General features: G+C 38.5%; 1 protein-coding gene across 1 annotated transcript; it reads left to right on the forward strand.

Moving 5' to 3' along the window:
* Positions 1-545: 545 nt before the first annotated feature.
* On the forward strand, positions 546-15,789 carry abtb1 (ankyrin repeat and BTB (POZ) domain containing 1). Its single transcript, XM_084720875.1, is given in 15 exon segments — positions 546-629; positions 725-837; positions 1,601-1,620; positions 1,622-1,713; positions 8,149-8,211; positions 8,969-9,024; positions 10,740-10,884; positions 11,004-11,163; positions 11,314-11,359; positions 12,040-12,156; positions 12,324-12,436; positions 12,524-12,622; positions 12,722-12,889; positions 14,375-14,575; positions 15,578-15,789. Coding segments are annotated over 14 exon segments (1,542 nt in total). The 5' UTR covers positions 546-629; positions 725-782; the 3' UTR covers positions 15,785-15,789.
* Positions 15,790-17,094: the final 1,305 nt, after the last annotated feature.

Consider the following 17,094-nt stretch of genomic DNA (forward strand, 5'->3'; position numbering starts at 1 on the left):
TGTCAACTCTGGTTAAGGTAAAACAACTGGAATGGTAGCAAGTCAATCAGGCGCTTGATCTCAGCCAAGATGATACTCATTAAAAGATCAGTAAATATGATAAGGGTTTTGAGAATGTGTTGTTTGTCTAAAAGGTGTTGAATTTGGGAAGCAGCCAGGAGGAGAGTTAAGTGTTGGTATAAGGAAGAAGAAATATGTCAGTCTATTCTGTAAAGTGTGAAAATGTTTCTTTCTTCATTCCTTGGTAATTATAGATTTGATTAAGCTTCTTAAAAGGCAAACATATGTTTTTTTTCTTTTTGTTTAAACTTCACACCTGTACTTTAGTGAGAGATTTTGTCTTTTGTAGATTGTGTCTCGATACGACATCATATTGATTCTGGAGGTGGTGGATGTGAGCGGAACTTCTGTTGAAGTCTTCTTGAAAGAACTGAACAGGTGAGTTTTGACACTTTTTTTTATTTCTGAATGAAGCAAAGATTGTTCCCTTCTTTCTTTCTATATGTAGGCTCAATTTTTGTTGTTGTCCTGTGTCATCTCAGAGCCAACACCACCCATCACTACACTTTGCAGATCAGCAGCCGCCTGGGACGAAACAGATACAAGGAGCAGTTTTTGTTTCTGTACCGGTAAGACCAAACAACATCGCCATGCTGACTGTAATATATTTGTAATGTAACTATCAGACAGCTGCACTATAAACCTGTTTTTGTCCCACTGGAAGGGATGATGTTGTCGACCTGATTGACTGCTATCAGTATGAAGACAACCAGGTGAACGACATGGATGCTTTTGCAAGGGAGCCGTATATTCTCCACTTCAAACCACACAACACAGGTCAGTCTCTGGTCTTAACTGGAGTCTAAAGGGATATTCTGGATTATTTGAAGTGGGGTTGAATGAGTTGAGTCCTGGAGTAGGAAGCTAAGTAAAGCACTGCTGTGGGTCAGCAGCAAGCGTATTTTAGCCACTAAAAAAAAATCGCTATGTGACAATTTTGGTTTTGTTTTGGATTCACTGAAGTCACACAGTAATATGAGCAACTGTCAACAGAGTAGACCAGTAACTCCTGTGTTCTGTGAGGTTAAAATGACTGATTTTACAAAAGGAGTCTGGTTCAGCGAGAGAGAGTGATATTTGGCTTATATAACAGCAGTGTCTTGGTAGAAAATGCTGGCTGATGGCAAAGTAAGGCTGTGAAAAATATTAAAAATATAGCATACACTTACTGTAGGTAATTTAGGGCGGCCAAGCTTCAAATAATCCAAACTATTCATTTAACTGGTGCTTGAGGAGTAACAGGAGCTGTGGATATTTGTGTGTTTGTTGATTTGATTGTGAGTCGGTTGCTGTAGACGTTATCACGTCATCGTCACTGTCCCTGTGGTAAGTGTGAGTCATGTCTATATATGGACTTGTTTGTTTATTCAAGGTGACTGACTTGTATTGAGTCTGACATGTCATTCAATGGAGCAGAGGGCAGGTCTATCAAGTTAAGTCAGTCTGTGTGCATCCACACATGTTTACAGCGTGATACTGATGGTATGGTGCGTCATGATGTCAGAGCGTTTGTAGCTGACAGGACTGTTTGGGTTTGCAGTGCTGAAGGATATTGTGCTGATCCCGGTCCACACCACACCGTGGGACTCGGAGAAAGAGCTGGATGAGCTGTATGAGGTCTGCCTGGTGGTCAAGGACAAATGGAAGACGGATGTGAGTTGCATCATCGTCATGTTGCATCATAGTTTCACCTGAAAGTAGTGGTTTAATAAAGAAAAAAAAAAAATAAATTATATAGCACGTATCAAGGTCACACAGTGCTTCACAAAACACACTTAAATAAAAAGACAGGTAACCATATATAGTTACAATATAAGGGGATAAGAAAATTAAAGGCTTTCCTATAAAAATATGTTTTAGGCTGTGATTTAAAGGTGAAATCTGTAACACATTTTCTTGATAATGTCATTAGAGATTAAGGAGACGTGCTAAGTTGAGATATCAGCTTCTCTGACAACAGCAGCTGCAGTGTCCTTTGAAAAGTCTGTTCCAGTCTGTAACTTGCCTCATTGTTTACCCGTTTCGCCTTAATAAGAGGTCAAATTAATGTTGAATATTTGCCGAATGAGTTAGTGGGCTTTTGTTTTCAGGATTACAGGCTTAACTTTACATTGACAGACAAGTGGCAGTTATAAACAGCTGATCAACTTATAGTGTAGGACTCGTCGTTGCCTGTTATTGTCAAATTGCAATGTTGCACTCGTCTTGTGGTCCTGCAATATTACTGCAGCCTGCCTGAGCTTCCTCCAGTTTGGGGAAGAGAGGGCTGGAGGAGGGGACAACTCGCTTCAACCGTAGACTGTATTTTAAACAGTATTTCAGCTTATTTAAAATACCATCTATGGCTCCATCTCACTATTTAAACTGCTGTAACTGTTACAAGAATTAGGGTGACATAGGACTTATGACTGGTCTAAGTTAGCGCTCTGCTAGATCAATTAAAGGCATGATTGAGCTTTTTTAAGTCATTAAAAGACAAAGCAAGTTTGATTTTGGTAATATTTCTTAGGTGGAAGTGTCATGATTTAATGATAGTGCAGACATGATTTATAGCCAAAAATGTCCAAATTCCCTGATTTCACTTCCTCAAATATGAATATTTTCTGGGTTCTTTACTCCTCTGGGACAGTAAACTGAGTATCTTTGGGTTTTGGACAAAACAAGACATTTTAAGACATCATTCTGGGCTTTCAGAGACACTGATCAACATTTTATGGACAAAATAACTGATTAATTAGTCAAGAAAACAATTGACAGATTAATTGATAATGAAAATAATCTTTAGTTGCAGCCCTACTCATAGTGGAAGAATTGCACCAAATATGAATATTAGCTTTTTTTTTCTTTTTTATTGGTGCAAAAACAAAACAGAAGTGACTTTACACATACAGCAATGACTCAAACAAGGACAAAATACACAAGGACAAAAAGAAACCAAAACAAAACAAAGAGAAAGCAAGGGGGAAACAAAAACAACAAACAAAAAGAGAAACACAAGTTGCATATTCCTGATATTTAGGAAGTGTTTTTGTTGGCAGGCGAGTCCTGGCAGAGCTTGAAGTCTGTTTATTCCACAGTTGAAGTATAGATGGGGTCTTATAATGCAGCATTTTATCAGCAATCGGCATAATCAGAACATTCAATTATTCCATCAAAGTTATTTACAGTCAGAACTTTTATTAGCACTAAACTGCCTGTTTATGATTTTCCACAGAACATCATGATCCTGGGGGATTTCAATGCAGATGGTGCGTATGTCACCCGAAAGAAAATGAAGACGATCCGCATTCGCAGTGACAAGAATTTTCACTGGCTGATTGGCGATGATGTGGACACAACTGCAAACACATCAAATGAACACACCTATGACAGGCATGTGCATTCATGTGAACTCCATTCATGCAGTTCCAGAGAAGATGGGTTTTAATTTTTGGGAAAACAATTGGTCGTAGGAAAATTTCTGCTAGGAAGAAACTGTACATATCGTTGTCATTGTCATCATATTTCTCTGACAGGATTGTTGTGTATGGAGATCATATGCTGGCAGCCATTGTGCCGAACTCAGCCAAGCCGTTTAATTTCCACAAGGAGTTTGCCATGACAGAGGAAATGGCAAGTTGTTCCTCATAATCAACATACTATGCACATCTAAAAACACTTGTTAAGCTAATTCACTGTCCTGTCTATGGGAATATTCCTCATTCTGTCTGTGCGTCCTCCCTCAGGCCCTGAGAGTGAGTGACCACTACCCTGTCGAGGTAGAATTATCCAGCGTCGTTCCTTTCTGGTTGGCAAACGGCTGCCGGGGACATGACACTGTTGATTCTCAGGGAGGATCAGTTAACAGAGCCGTCACAGGTACAGAGCTAAACTGTAATTTACTCACTCCTGCCCCTGATAGATGTGGAATGAAGTATTTGTACATGGTGTTCAGATCTTTTGGCATTTACAGTGCAATGTTTCCTCTGTGAACAGTGGGTGTTGGGGTGGGGGGGGTGGGAGTCAAATAAAGAGAGGGAATGCTCGGAATTTGGGAGGGTTTCTTGTCAATCAAGTTTACAGCTCAACTTAAAGGTTTTACTTGGCCCTATTTAAAAAGAACACATACTATTAACAGCTTTTCACTTTTGTGACTGACCAGAGCTACTTTTGTAATGGCAACTCAATTTTGCTTAAAGTTTTGGTCCATAAATCTTTTTAAAACACCAACATCTATAATGAACTGATACTGCTAACTAGTCTGTGTCCAAAAAGCTTGACGTAGCTCATTGCTCTTTGTCACAGACCTTTATTTTTCTTACACAGTAACTTCAAATTGAGTCAGAATTGAGTTTTTCCATTCTTTTTTCCTGTTTCCTATAATTGAAATTTAGTAGTTGGATTTGGTTTATCACATAAACAAGACTAGCTAAGTCTAATCATAATAAATAAATAAATATTAAAAGGTTGGCTAACACAAATAATGGTAACGGTAAAAGGTAATTAGGCAGCTACAGTAGCAGAACAGCAATAACTGCTGTCTCTGTAGCTTCTGACTGGTGGAATTTTAATAAATAAGTTATAATAAATATTTTTTGTGGTTAGCTACATTTAAATAACATTAAAATGTATTTCAGTTAAGATTAATTTATTAAATTAGCTCATTTGTTCGAATAGACAAGAGGAGCAAAAATTAAATAATTTGTTTTGTTATTTGCTGTTTTTTTGTTTATTTAAACAATAAGACAGTAATGCGCTATCATTTACCAGACTATTGCAATGATGGATGATCTTTGATGGTGTAGCATGCCACAAATTTCACTATCATCATTGAAATGCATTGTTGTATTTTTTTTTTTTTGCCCAATAAGCAGTGACATTTATTACATAGTTTGTTAAAAATGTGTTTTTGTTTGTGTTTTTTTTACTTGCAGAGAGTTTGCAGGTTGATGTGTTGAAACTACAGAAGGAAAACCTTCTGCTGGAGCGAGAAAAGCTTCAACTTCAGATCTCCTTATTAAAACAGCGACTTGCCACTCTCCAACTGAACGAATGAACCCAAGATCTCAAACACTACGATCTGCTAAGTTCTTATATATTTTTATTTTCATTATCATGTCTATGATTTAGGATGTATATTGCAAATGAATAAATATTAGCTACATACACACATGTTGCCCCTTCACTGTTATTTAATAAGTTAATAAAACTGATAGGAATCAGCATTATAGCTGGTTGGTTAATAAGATGTTTCATCCCACCTTTCCTCAGAAAAACCTGCAGTCAAACCTCTGATGTAAATCAAAACACAGTTAATATTTTAAGGTATGTCATTCTGAGAATTTCTGACAAGGTGCGGGCTGAGATAACATCTTACACAAACAGGGGTGGACCCAAACTCGGGTATGTAAGACATGTTAAAAGAATACTATCTTTGCATCAGCTGAGATGCAGAGACCAAAGTGTTGATTGATATTTAGATTCTTTCCACAGGATGCTGATTATTTCAGCAGATCGATATAAAAACAAACTGCAACAGGGCAAATATCAAACTACTGGTAAACTACTTTCTATCTAATTCCAGCTCAATAATGAACGCTGACTTTTATGGCAGCGTGTTGCTGCGACGCCAGACAATAAAAATCAATGTCACATTATAATGTGAAAAGATTATTGTTATAACAAGATGTTTTAAGATATATACAAGATATTTTCATGTAATTACAACATACACACTGATCACATTATAACATGAATCTTGTCTTATTATAAAAAAAATATACTATTTATCATGACATAAAAAAAATGATAACTTATTGTTATAACACAATGTTTCATGTTGTGTGTTCTGATGTAATTTTTCTCTATTTTTCACAAAATGAAATGTGAAATGTGTTTTCACATGGTTTTACAACAATGTTGAAATGAATAATAATAATTTAAAAAATAAATAATAATAATCTGTATTATCTGGTGTTTCTATTTTTTGGAGTACTGTGAATGCCACCTTGTGGTGTCTTGTGTTTTTTCCCTGTTACCTTCTGATCAGCAGGGGGCAGTGACTGGAGTAGATTACTGCCCCTGCAAGAAAGTCCTGTTGTTGTTCTCTTTGCCATTTGCCCGAGGAAACTCTTGTACATCAAAATGTTGCCTTACAAGAAAATGTTCAGTAAGAAAATTAAAATGTTAATTAGGAGCCCAGTGCAGTCCTTTGAACCCTAAACTGAGTTTTTTTTTGTTTGTTTGCTTTGATAGAAAATATTAATGTTAAAATTATTTTGCAGATTTAAAAATATTTTATTGCTCCTCCATTTGCCCAGTCTGTCGGTCAAGTGGTGAAATAATAAAACATATTTTTCTGAGTGCTCTAAACTTTGATGAAGTTAAAAGAAATCATTTCAAATAGCAATGGAAGATTTTTGATGAAGTTTTGTTGTAGTAAACAGCTGTTTCATGGTCGATAGAACACAGTGACGTATGCTGCATTCAGGTGAACCGTGTACGCCTCGTTATTTACAGACTGTAGCTAGTCTACACGAGCTGAAACTCATGTTGTGATCAAAAAATTGCAAAAAATTTGACTCGTAAAATCTGGTTTTAGATTTTGGTCCTTAATCTACTTAATCTTTTGTTGTACGAGAAACGTCCGCTGTCTTGTGAAAAGTCGTCAGTTTTCCGCTATTCTATACATCAAGTGAAGTAGACATACTGGTCACGTGACTGCTGGCTCTCTTCGTCCAAAACACTGAGGACCTCGAGCTTGTCAACAACACAGAGCAAGAAAAAGAAGGTGTGACAGGCAGCCTGCAAACTTCCTCAGCGTCCACCGAGCAAAGTCTGAAGCTACACCTGAAAATCGTCGCTCACCTGTCCGGCAGACAGGCCGTCTCAATGCATTACAGAGTGCCGAGAACACCGCGGGGATCATGGATGTGTACGACTTGTTTAGTAGTTGCAGAAAGGGCGACATTTGTAGAGTCAGGTAACCAACGGCGCTTGGCTTAGTTGTCTTTGCGTGTGTGCTAAAAGCTAATTGAATTTATTTCGCATGTTTGCAACGATCTTATTTTCCCATTTTCCTCAGTCACACTAGCCTTCCTGTTGCTAAAGCCAAGGCTAACCGCATTGTTTTGCATATGACAGGATGTAAACACCGAGGTAAACACGGAAAGCAGGGTTGCTAACATTAGCTTTGATGAGCCAGCAGGTAACTCTAGCTAACGTTTGTGGGTCAGCTGTTTCCAGATGCCGCCTAGGTAAACCTAGGTCAGTGGTGGAAGGCATGACTGCAATGTAACTAAGTACATTTACTCAAGTACTGTGCCTCAGCGCGAATTCCTGGCGCTTTACTTGAGTTTTTCTCTTTTATGCATGTTTATACTTCTACTCCACTACTTCTCAGAGGCAAATACTGAACTTTTTATTCGAGCCTGACTGTTAGCTTTGGGCCCGATGTTGATACCGATATCAGTCAGGAAAAAGTACAAAAGTGTTAGCAACAAAATATACTTTAAGTACAAAAAGTTAAAGTACTCATTATGCCAAGTGGCCCATTTCAAATAATGTATATTACTATACGAATTTTAATTACTTGTGTATTAGTTATTTTTTTCACTGTGTATTCTGCTGGGTGGATTTCACCCTGGTTGTCATCTTATTTTATCCATAATTTTACATCATAAGTTATTTCAGAAAATATAAGCACCTTGAAATTATACTTAAGATAGCACTTGAATAAATGTACTAGTTAGTATGCGTCACTGTCAGATGCTTAATAGGATGATATGTGGAAAATTTACTGCTGCCAGATACACAGCTTTTAGATTTTGACTGTGACTTAAAGACTCTTTGTCTGCTCTGGGACAGATAGGTGTGTCCTGCTGTAATTAGACAAGTCAAGACAATACACATCTTAACCAGTTTAACTATCCAGGTAACTTTGCCAACTATGTCTTCTATACAGTTTGTCATAGAAATTTAAAATATCAGTGTTTCAGTGGTTGTAGTCTTCATAAAAAACTACTCTGTGCCAAAAATATTCTGTCTGTGTGAAGTAGACTTCAGTGCATCACTGGAACCACTCATTTCTTTCCTTTTTTTCTTCCTAAGATACCTTGTTGAACAAAGAGATGTGGACCTCAATGTAAGAGATAAATGGGACAGCACCCCGCTGTAAGTACAATTTAGGCAAGCAGTCTGTTTCTCTGGCTAATCCTGGGCTCAGACTACAGGAGTTTCAAAATTACAACTGATTTTGAAATCAGGGTTAATTACACACACAAGGTGAAACTTCACAGATTGTCTTCTTTCTGCTGCAAGATGTGAAAATAATGCTGCATCACACACTACAGTATGTTATTAAGATTATTATGCCAGAGGGAACATAATCACACATGATCTCACGGGGAAGCAGATGTAAACAAAACAAAGACTGAGGTGATGCAACAGCTTTCTGTAGTGATACTTCACAGTGAGGGGGAAAAAAGCAGAAAGCATAATGAGTCTGGATGAGAAAATGTTTGAGAACACACAGTCAACACAAGTTGTCAGTTTTAATATCTATCAGTAGTAGTATGCTAACTAACGTTAGCCTCAAGGAGTAGAAAGTGTACCGTTGCTTGGCAACACTCTCAGCTGCCTTTGTGTCCTTGTAGACTTGTCTCTTTCATTGATTATTGTGATCCCACTCAGAAAGTGCTGATGTAATCATCCAGATTTTAACTCCTAAATATCAAATATGTTTGACAATAGTGGGGCAACGCTGATGAGTCTGTGAGCAGGTTGGGAGGTTGAAGACTGTATCTGTAAACACCTCACTTTAGGGGTAAACCTGAGGTACATCGGAACAAAAAGCCCTGTAGTCTGATCACATCTTTGCACGGCATCATTATCCTGACAGCTGAAAATGTGAATGTTCTTGTTTTTCTAGGTATTATGCCTGTCTCTGTGGCCATGAGGAGCTGGTCCAGTACCTGTTGGCTAGTGGTAAGACTGGAATTTTAAACAGCACTGACTGTGCTGTTTTTTTCCCTTTTAAAGATATACTCTGCAGGATTTGTCGCCATGCATTCGCCCCTTTTTTGGGTGAAAACAACGACTCTAATTTGACTGGCAGTGAATACAAATTCCGAGTCTTGGCCGGTTAGGGTTAGGGTTAGGTTAATAAAATAAGAAAACATAAAATAAATGCATAAAATAAGGAAACCATATTGTTTTTTGAGCTATTAGGAGCCCAAATCCTGTGGCCAGTCAGGTGAACAATTACGCTGTCTTTCCTGATCAACAATCAGTGTTGTTACACAGAAAAAAGTTAAGAAATACAGATTTATAAGTGTCCGTTCAGTGTGCCTCCTCTAAAGCTGAAGAGTGACTGACGGTGGTATATCCTGACATACAGTAAGTACCTTATTGAATCTCCAGATCATCTATTTTTGACGTGTCTTTTTAAGACACTGTTTTGCTGTTTTACTAGTCTGTGCACTGCAGCATCATTAACATACATGTGAATTACACTAACATTTTCAATTTGCTGCTGGCACTTTAACATCGCTTGGTTTCCCCCAAAAGGGGGTATGGTCGTCCTGACGACAGGGACATGATGTATGGCTGCTCTCGTCCTTTCAGACTTGCCACTCCTTCCTGCCTCAATGGGTGTGAGAGAGACAAAGAAAGAGCAGCTGTGGTCGAATGAGCTGGAGAGTTGAATGAAAAGAGGGAGCAGCATTAGCAAGAGAAAAGCAGTGAATCACAGAATAAAACTTAATTCTCTGATTGTTTCATGGCGATTAGTGTGTGTAGCTCTGCTCCGCCCTCAGTCAAACAGACCTAGAGACCTGCAGCTCTTTATACAGAGCAGAGGAGCGAGACGGAGATGGCGATCTCACCTGGTCACTCATTTTTTAGAGCCACAGCTTGTGTGCTGTTATTGGATGGGGGCTACAATCATGGCCCAGAGGTCAATGCCCATAAACGTCTTGAACACGACAAAATAATGAGGAACTAAGAAAATCTAGGAAGAGGGCAGGGTCTCTGCTGAGTGTGAGTGAGTCATACTGTCAGTGATAATTTAGAGGGATTATTTTCGCATAAGGTTCGCATTGGTTTTTAGGAAATTCCTGTATAGTAGGCAAACATAAACATAAAAGTCTACATGGTAAAACTACTTTAGTTTCTAACATTGATCAGGGCTCAAAAATAAAAATTGTCCACTTGCCTGGAGCAAGTAAAATGCCATGTTGGGCAAGTAAATGTAAATAATCAAACTATTTTGATAATGAATTTATGATTAAAATATTTTTTCATGAAAAAAATGGCAGAATGCAGCCACTCAGATATGGAGATTACCTGCTTTTCTCCATTTACTTTCATATTGAATTAAATATCTTTGAGGTTCGGACTGACAAAAGAAGATATTTGAAGAAATCACCCTGGACTCAGAGAAATTGGGATGGACATTTTTCACTGTTTTCTGACATTTTATAGATCTAACATAACAATTAACTTAAGTCTTTGCTCTTATCTGATAACCATTGATAAATAAAACGATTTGTACTGGGGCAAGTAACTTCGGGAAAGTAGTTTTCTGACCGTCAAGTGGAAAAAAATATTAACATAGAATCCTGTTGATGTCATTATAATTGTACAGATCTTTTTGTATATAGTATAATTGTAGGATTTTTTCCCCTCGTCTTTGCTTTCAGGTGCCAAGTGTGAAGCCAACACGTTTGATGGCGAGAGGTGTATGTACGGGTCTCTGAGTGACTCTGTACGACGCCTGCTCAAAGACTACAAGTGTGTCAGTGTCCGCGCCATGCAGCGAGACGACTTCAACTACTTTCTGCACATGTAAGAGTCAAGTACCTGTCCGTAAATGATCAGAGCAGGAGACGGAGCAGTTCACTCTTGGCTGTTTTAGTAATTTAATCTAATCTAATCCAAACATTTGTGTGTGTTTTTTGCTTTAGGTTGCTGGAGCAGGGTCAACACAGTGACGTGAAGTTCCTGGTGCATGGACAAATCTTCACGGCCCACCGGTGTGTCCTCAGTGCTCGCTCAGAGTACTTCACTGACATGTTTGAGACCAAATGGAAAGGGAAGAATCTGATCACCCTAAAACATCCTTTGGTAGGTAAAAAATATATCCTGGTTGTTTAATTCTGTGTTACCTTATGTTGTTGACATTGGTATTAGCCGGTCGTGTTTAGTATACAGCAGTGCAAGCATACTGTGTTTATTTATTGATATCTGAGTGGATAAAAGATGTTTTGATCTCAGGTCAACCCTGCAGCCTTTGGAGCCATCCTACAATATTTCTACACAGGTGGGTGTGTGTTTTAGAGCTGCAAATATTCTGGCTTCTACATTGATTTTAAGATTTTGCATGAACATTCAGTCCACGCTATATTTAATGTGTCAGTTACATTAGTACAGTGCATTGTCAGAGGCTGAAAAAAGTTCATGACCCCACTCCACATATTTTTTTAAACAATGGTAGGGGAAACAAATTATAAAAAGGGATCCAAGTTCAGCACAATAGAATCAACAGACTCATTTATAACTCCTTTATTTTCCCTACATAAATCTTACCCATTCAACTTTAAATATGGAAAAATACTATAAAAGTGTGTACAGAATGTTGTTTATATGAGAAAGTTGTACAGCTTTGTGCAAGAATGTGTGAAGAATTCACCAGGGAAGGTGCAAAAGTTCACAGTATGCAGTATAAGTATATTTGAAATGTACAAGATAGTAGTCCAAAAAAAGGTGTGGTAACTGGCATTTATAATCTGTCTGATGTAGACAGAAAAGTTAAGAAATAAGGACTTTTCGAGGTGACCGTTTAGACACTGAATGCAGTCACGTAATCTTGTTCTATAACAGACAGACAGCCATGCTCATTCTGGTCAACTCTGTGTGTCGTCCTGTCAAGGAAAAAAATAAACTGATTTAAAAACATTAGAATTCCAACTCGTTTCATCCATGCTCTTCTTAATGTTACAGGACGAATGGATATTGATATAAGCCTGGTGGAGGACTCGAGACGACTTGCTAAACAGTGCAAGATGGCAGATCTCATAGAGGAGCTGGAGAATAAATGCAAACAGGTGTATGAATTTGGTAAGATAGTTTTCTTGATTCACCTTGACTCTTCTAATACATCTGTTTTTATTACCAGTGTCAAACTATAGTGTCTCATGAAATTCTTTACTGTTTTTTTTTTTCTTGACATGGATGTTGTCTCTCTTGTCTGTGTTTTTTTTTTTTCTTTCTTCCTCATACCGAAGTTTCCAACAAGCCGGGAGTCTGTGTGAAGGTTCTCAGCCTGGAGCCTCACAGCTGTCAGCTTCAGGAGGAGATGGCTCAGTTAGCAGACTGTGCACTCCCCACTGAACTAAGAGTACGGACACCATAGCACAAAATCAAGATTGAGCTATCCACTACAGCTGCTGCTAAAACAGTTGATTGATCTGTTGATTCTCCTCAGGTTGGATTTGGTGAGCTTCCCTTTAACAGAGTCGACCGCTTCCCTACTTATCCAGACACCTGTTTCAGAGTGGATGGATATGATTTCTTGTGTCATAAGGTACGGACTGCAAAGCTCACTCGACATTCCTCAGTGACAATCCAAAACTCCGGGTCAGATTCTTCTCAAGTTTTGCTTCATGTTTGTTTGTGTCTGCAGGCGTTTTTCTGCGGACGCAGTGATTATTTTAAAGCCTTACTGCAGGACCACTTCAGTGAAGGAGAGCAGCTGCAGTCTCAGCCCAGCACACCTGTCATTACTTTACACAACATCTCCCATGAAATATTTATCCACGTCATGTATTATATCTACACGGATGACACAGAGGTTAGTGCGCTGTTTATCACTTTAATGGTTTTGTAGAATTGTTTATCAAGTATATAAACTTTCATTTCATTCAGCGAGAAAATTACGAGCAGTTGTTTGTTAGTCTGCCAGCCCGGGATTCTTAAAAGAGAGTGTGAAACAGAAGCATCACCTTCAGGGACCAATTAGTGTCTGAAAAACTGTTTTCCCACTGATAAGCATACAAGGTGTCATAAATATGCAGTTTAACTTCTTTTACTTCCTCCCTCCCTACCATAAACCCACTTTTATCATTTTTAAGGGGGGACAGGGGCTTTTTATGGTGAGATAGCAGGTCAACAATATCAGCCACATGGAAGTGGTATGCATCATCTGAAAGCTGGGAACCTGAGGATTAATGTTAAGTGTGACTCAGCTCTGTGTGTAGTCATAAATCTGCAATAAATGTTGTGTTTCCTTTAGTCATCTATTCACATTTTGAAAGTTTAGAGTGTGTCAGGGCTTAGAAAATAATGATTGAAGTATATGATGGACATTCCCATGCTCTATCATTAGCAGTTGTATTTATTACACATATTTGGTGCAAAATCTAACCATTTTTGACCATTTAAGAATTTGTAACATGGTCAAAAAATCCTCCACAACAACATATTAAGACACCAAGACCGCGAGGAACACCACAGAAACAACCATGCTATGATTTTGCATTTAAAAGATTTAAAGATTTCTGTAAGAATTGCTTTTTTTGTGATTGGAGGACAAACACTTCTGTTTAGGGAACCGAGTATGCAGAAATATTCAAATACACCATTTTTAGAATATTGGAAAATAACCCATTTACACTGCATGCAAAAAACTGCATAGGATCAGCATAAAGGGGGCACGTCTGTAAATTAGAGACTCTTGGGTACCCATTGGACCCATTTTGATCCAGATATGAGGAGAGAGGTCAGGGGACTCCTTTGAAAATGGCGATCCCTGTTTTTTCCTCGCCTAAATTTAACCTAACTTTGGAGGCTTTTGTCATCCCCTCTCCAACAAGCTGGCACGACATGGCTAAGAGCAATAACATTTTTATGATCTTTGAAAACATAACCAGTGATTGTGAACACAAACTTATGTACAAAAGACAGAAAGGACACAGCTGAGACATAAGGATGCCATGTTCTTCTGTGTGTGTGTGTGTGTGTGTGTATTCATGTGCTCTTTGAGAGTGTTTTGATTAGGACAGAGTTCTCCTGTTTACCACAAGAGCAAAGAAATGTTTTTGTTTTGATTGCATAAATGGAGAAACAAGTTTATTTTTGTCAACAAAAGAAGGAACAAAATGGAATTACTTTTTTACGGCCTTGAGAAAGAATAAACTGGTAAATTTGAGGTAAACTGGTTTCATTTTAAGGCTAAAGAGACCACAGAGCACATGCAAACCCCTGTAACAACAGAAGTAACGTTACCTGAAAAATTATTGTCCAACAGCTGACTGGATTTATTGTTTTTTTTGTCCAGCTAACAACAGATAACGTGTTTGACGTGCTGTGCGTGGCGGACATGTATCTGCTGCCGGGGCTGAAGCGCCTGTGCGGGAAGACGCTCGGTAAGACTATATGTGAGGACAACGTTCTGTACATGTGGAAGACGGCAAAGCTCTTCCGTCTGTCTCGGCTGGAGGATCAGTGCACAGAGTTCATGGCCAAGATCATTGATCGGGTGAGTGTCTGTGTCTGCGTGTTGACACCGGTTTTGTTTTGACTGCATACCAAGAGAGCGTCTGGGATTTCTGTGTCTTCAGTTCAGAACTGAAGAAGCTTCTTGGATGAGAGGTGAAACGTCTTCAAGAACTCTATCATGTCCAGTCGCCTGTGACAACCCTTGCTACGAATACCATGACCTGGATGACTGAGAATCTTCTCAGACATATGAACAGAAGTTTAGATAAGATAAGATAAACTTTATTGATCCCACACCGGGGAAATTCACATGTTACAGCAGCTCAAATAGTCCAGATAGAAAAGGGAATGAGTGACAATAGAATCCTTCTAGAAAAAAGAAAATAGAAAAAAAAAATATATGAGCAGTTTATTTAATTCAGTGAATCACTTTATTCAAATTTAGATTTGTTTTAAGCGTCATTCAAAACCCTAAATAGAAGTTTTGAATGTAAACAAATTATTTGGTACAGCCTCATTGTTTTGCGGATTGAACAAACAAGATTTAACATGTTAGTTACTGAGCTTTAAAGGTGCTGGTAGGCAATTTTTTCACCTTTGGATACAGTCAGGCTTCCTCTGTTTCCTGTCTTTATGGTAACCTAAGCTAACCATGTCCCAGCTCTTGCATATTTAGCAGACAGACAAAAGACAAAAGAGTGGTATCAGTCTTCTCATCTAACTCCTTTCACATGAACTCTCATGTCAACCAGTGATCTAGTTGGTGAAATTTTTGCTGTTACTTCTGAATTGTGTATAATTATCACAACTTCTATCACGTCAAAACCAGAAGGTGATTTTAAAAAGCAGAATAAACGGCAAAAAATCAGTAAGTTAAAAGGACATTAAAAAGAGGAAGTTAAGATTACAAGTCACAAGAATTGAGAGTTTGCAAAAGTACAAGTATTACTTTGGGGTGGAAACTGAGGATTTTCTGGTCACTCTCAGTTCCCCTTCAGGATAAACTCACACCTGTGTTACCTGTCTAACCCGTCTGTCACAGCTGGTGGAGCAGGCCGAGTTTGCCGAGATCATCAAAGAGGACGCCGAGTCTTTGGAGGAGCGACACGAGACCGACTCCGTCCCCCTGGTGGACGACATCCGCTACCACATCGCCAGCAACGTCCAGACGTACAGCGCGATCGAGGAGGCCAATCAGAAGCTGGAGGCCCTGGAGGAGCTGCTCGCTAGCATCAACATTGACTGTTGAGGGGGTTCTGCAGGGCGCGGCGTGTGGCTGCAGCTGCAGGTTTTTCAGGTGGATGCTTTGGAAGGGTAGCAGTGAGAAAAACATGCATCTGCATGTTTCTAAGTTTTATTTTATTTTCAGTATATTGTAAAGAATATATATTTTCAGCAGATGCTTTTATGTTACGGAGGAATATTCAGAGAAAGCTGTTTTTGTTGGCTGTTAAAAGTTTCTTTGAGTGAGACACATGTATAAAGGTTTAGAAGAAACTGTGGATTATGCACTTACAGCAGAATATCTTTGAATCGATATGCATGAATTTATTTTCAGTTGCTAGAATTTAAACTAGCTGGTGATTTAGCGCTTATAAAACATAGTTCAGCCCCAATAACGTTCAGCACCAGCCGTCACATCAAACTGAATGAAGTTTTATTTTTATGCTTAACTTGTACATGCCATGTACTGACACGCACTTGATAACTATGAGTAAAGAGAAGAACAGCACAGTTTATGTTCACTTTATTGAGCTGGAACATATTTTTAACCTCTAACTCCTTATTTGAAGTTATATATAATATATCTTTATCATGTGTTTCATGCGCAGAAGCATGCACCTTTTATTTTGGATTTGGCAGCAGAAGTACGGCTCACTGTTCAACCTGCAACATTCCTCCACTGTGAATATTTCCACTTATCACCCTCTAATGTTTTCCTGTCCTTTTTTTCAACCTAAAATGGAAAAATGTTTTTCCTTCTGCCCTGTATGACAGCAAACCTCTCTTGCCCAGTGTGTGCACAAGAAAATAATGCTGTTACGAAGCTGTTTGCATGTAAAAACCACTGTTTATTTTACACGGGAATGGTTTTAGTTTTTATTTATTTTAAAATATACGTTTCTCTGCTATTATGGAAACTGATAAATAACTGCTCTTGGTTTTGGCAATTAAACGTGGTATTGCAAGCACAAGTAGTGTTTTATTCAGCATATCATGAATTTTGATGTTTGCCATTCTTACTTTATAAAATTGAATTGCTTTTACTTATATAATTCATCATGGCTCTGGGGATGGCAGTTTGTCAGTCATTCTCCCACTATGGTCCAGGCTGAAGTATCTCAGTAGCTATTAGATGGATTTTCATGAGACATTCATGCCGCACATGATGATGTGCGATCATATTTACGATCCTTTGACGTTTCATTTATGACCGTGATCACGTGTAATGGAGCGCCAGCTCAAATTACAGTAATAACAACAGCAGCACACTGCATGGCTGAAGTGCAGCAGGTGTTTCTTAAAGGAAGAACATGTTTCAGAAAAGTGCCTAGTTTA

This window comes from Lutjanus erythropterus, chromosome 6, assembly GCF_056507025.1.
Source record: "Lutjanus erythropterus isolate fLutEry1 chromosome 6, fLutEry1.hap2, whole genome shotgun sequence".
NCBI lineage: Eukaryota > Metazoa > Chordata > Actinopteri > Lutjaniformes > Lutjanidae > Lutjanus > Lutjanus erythropterus.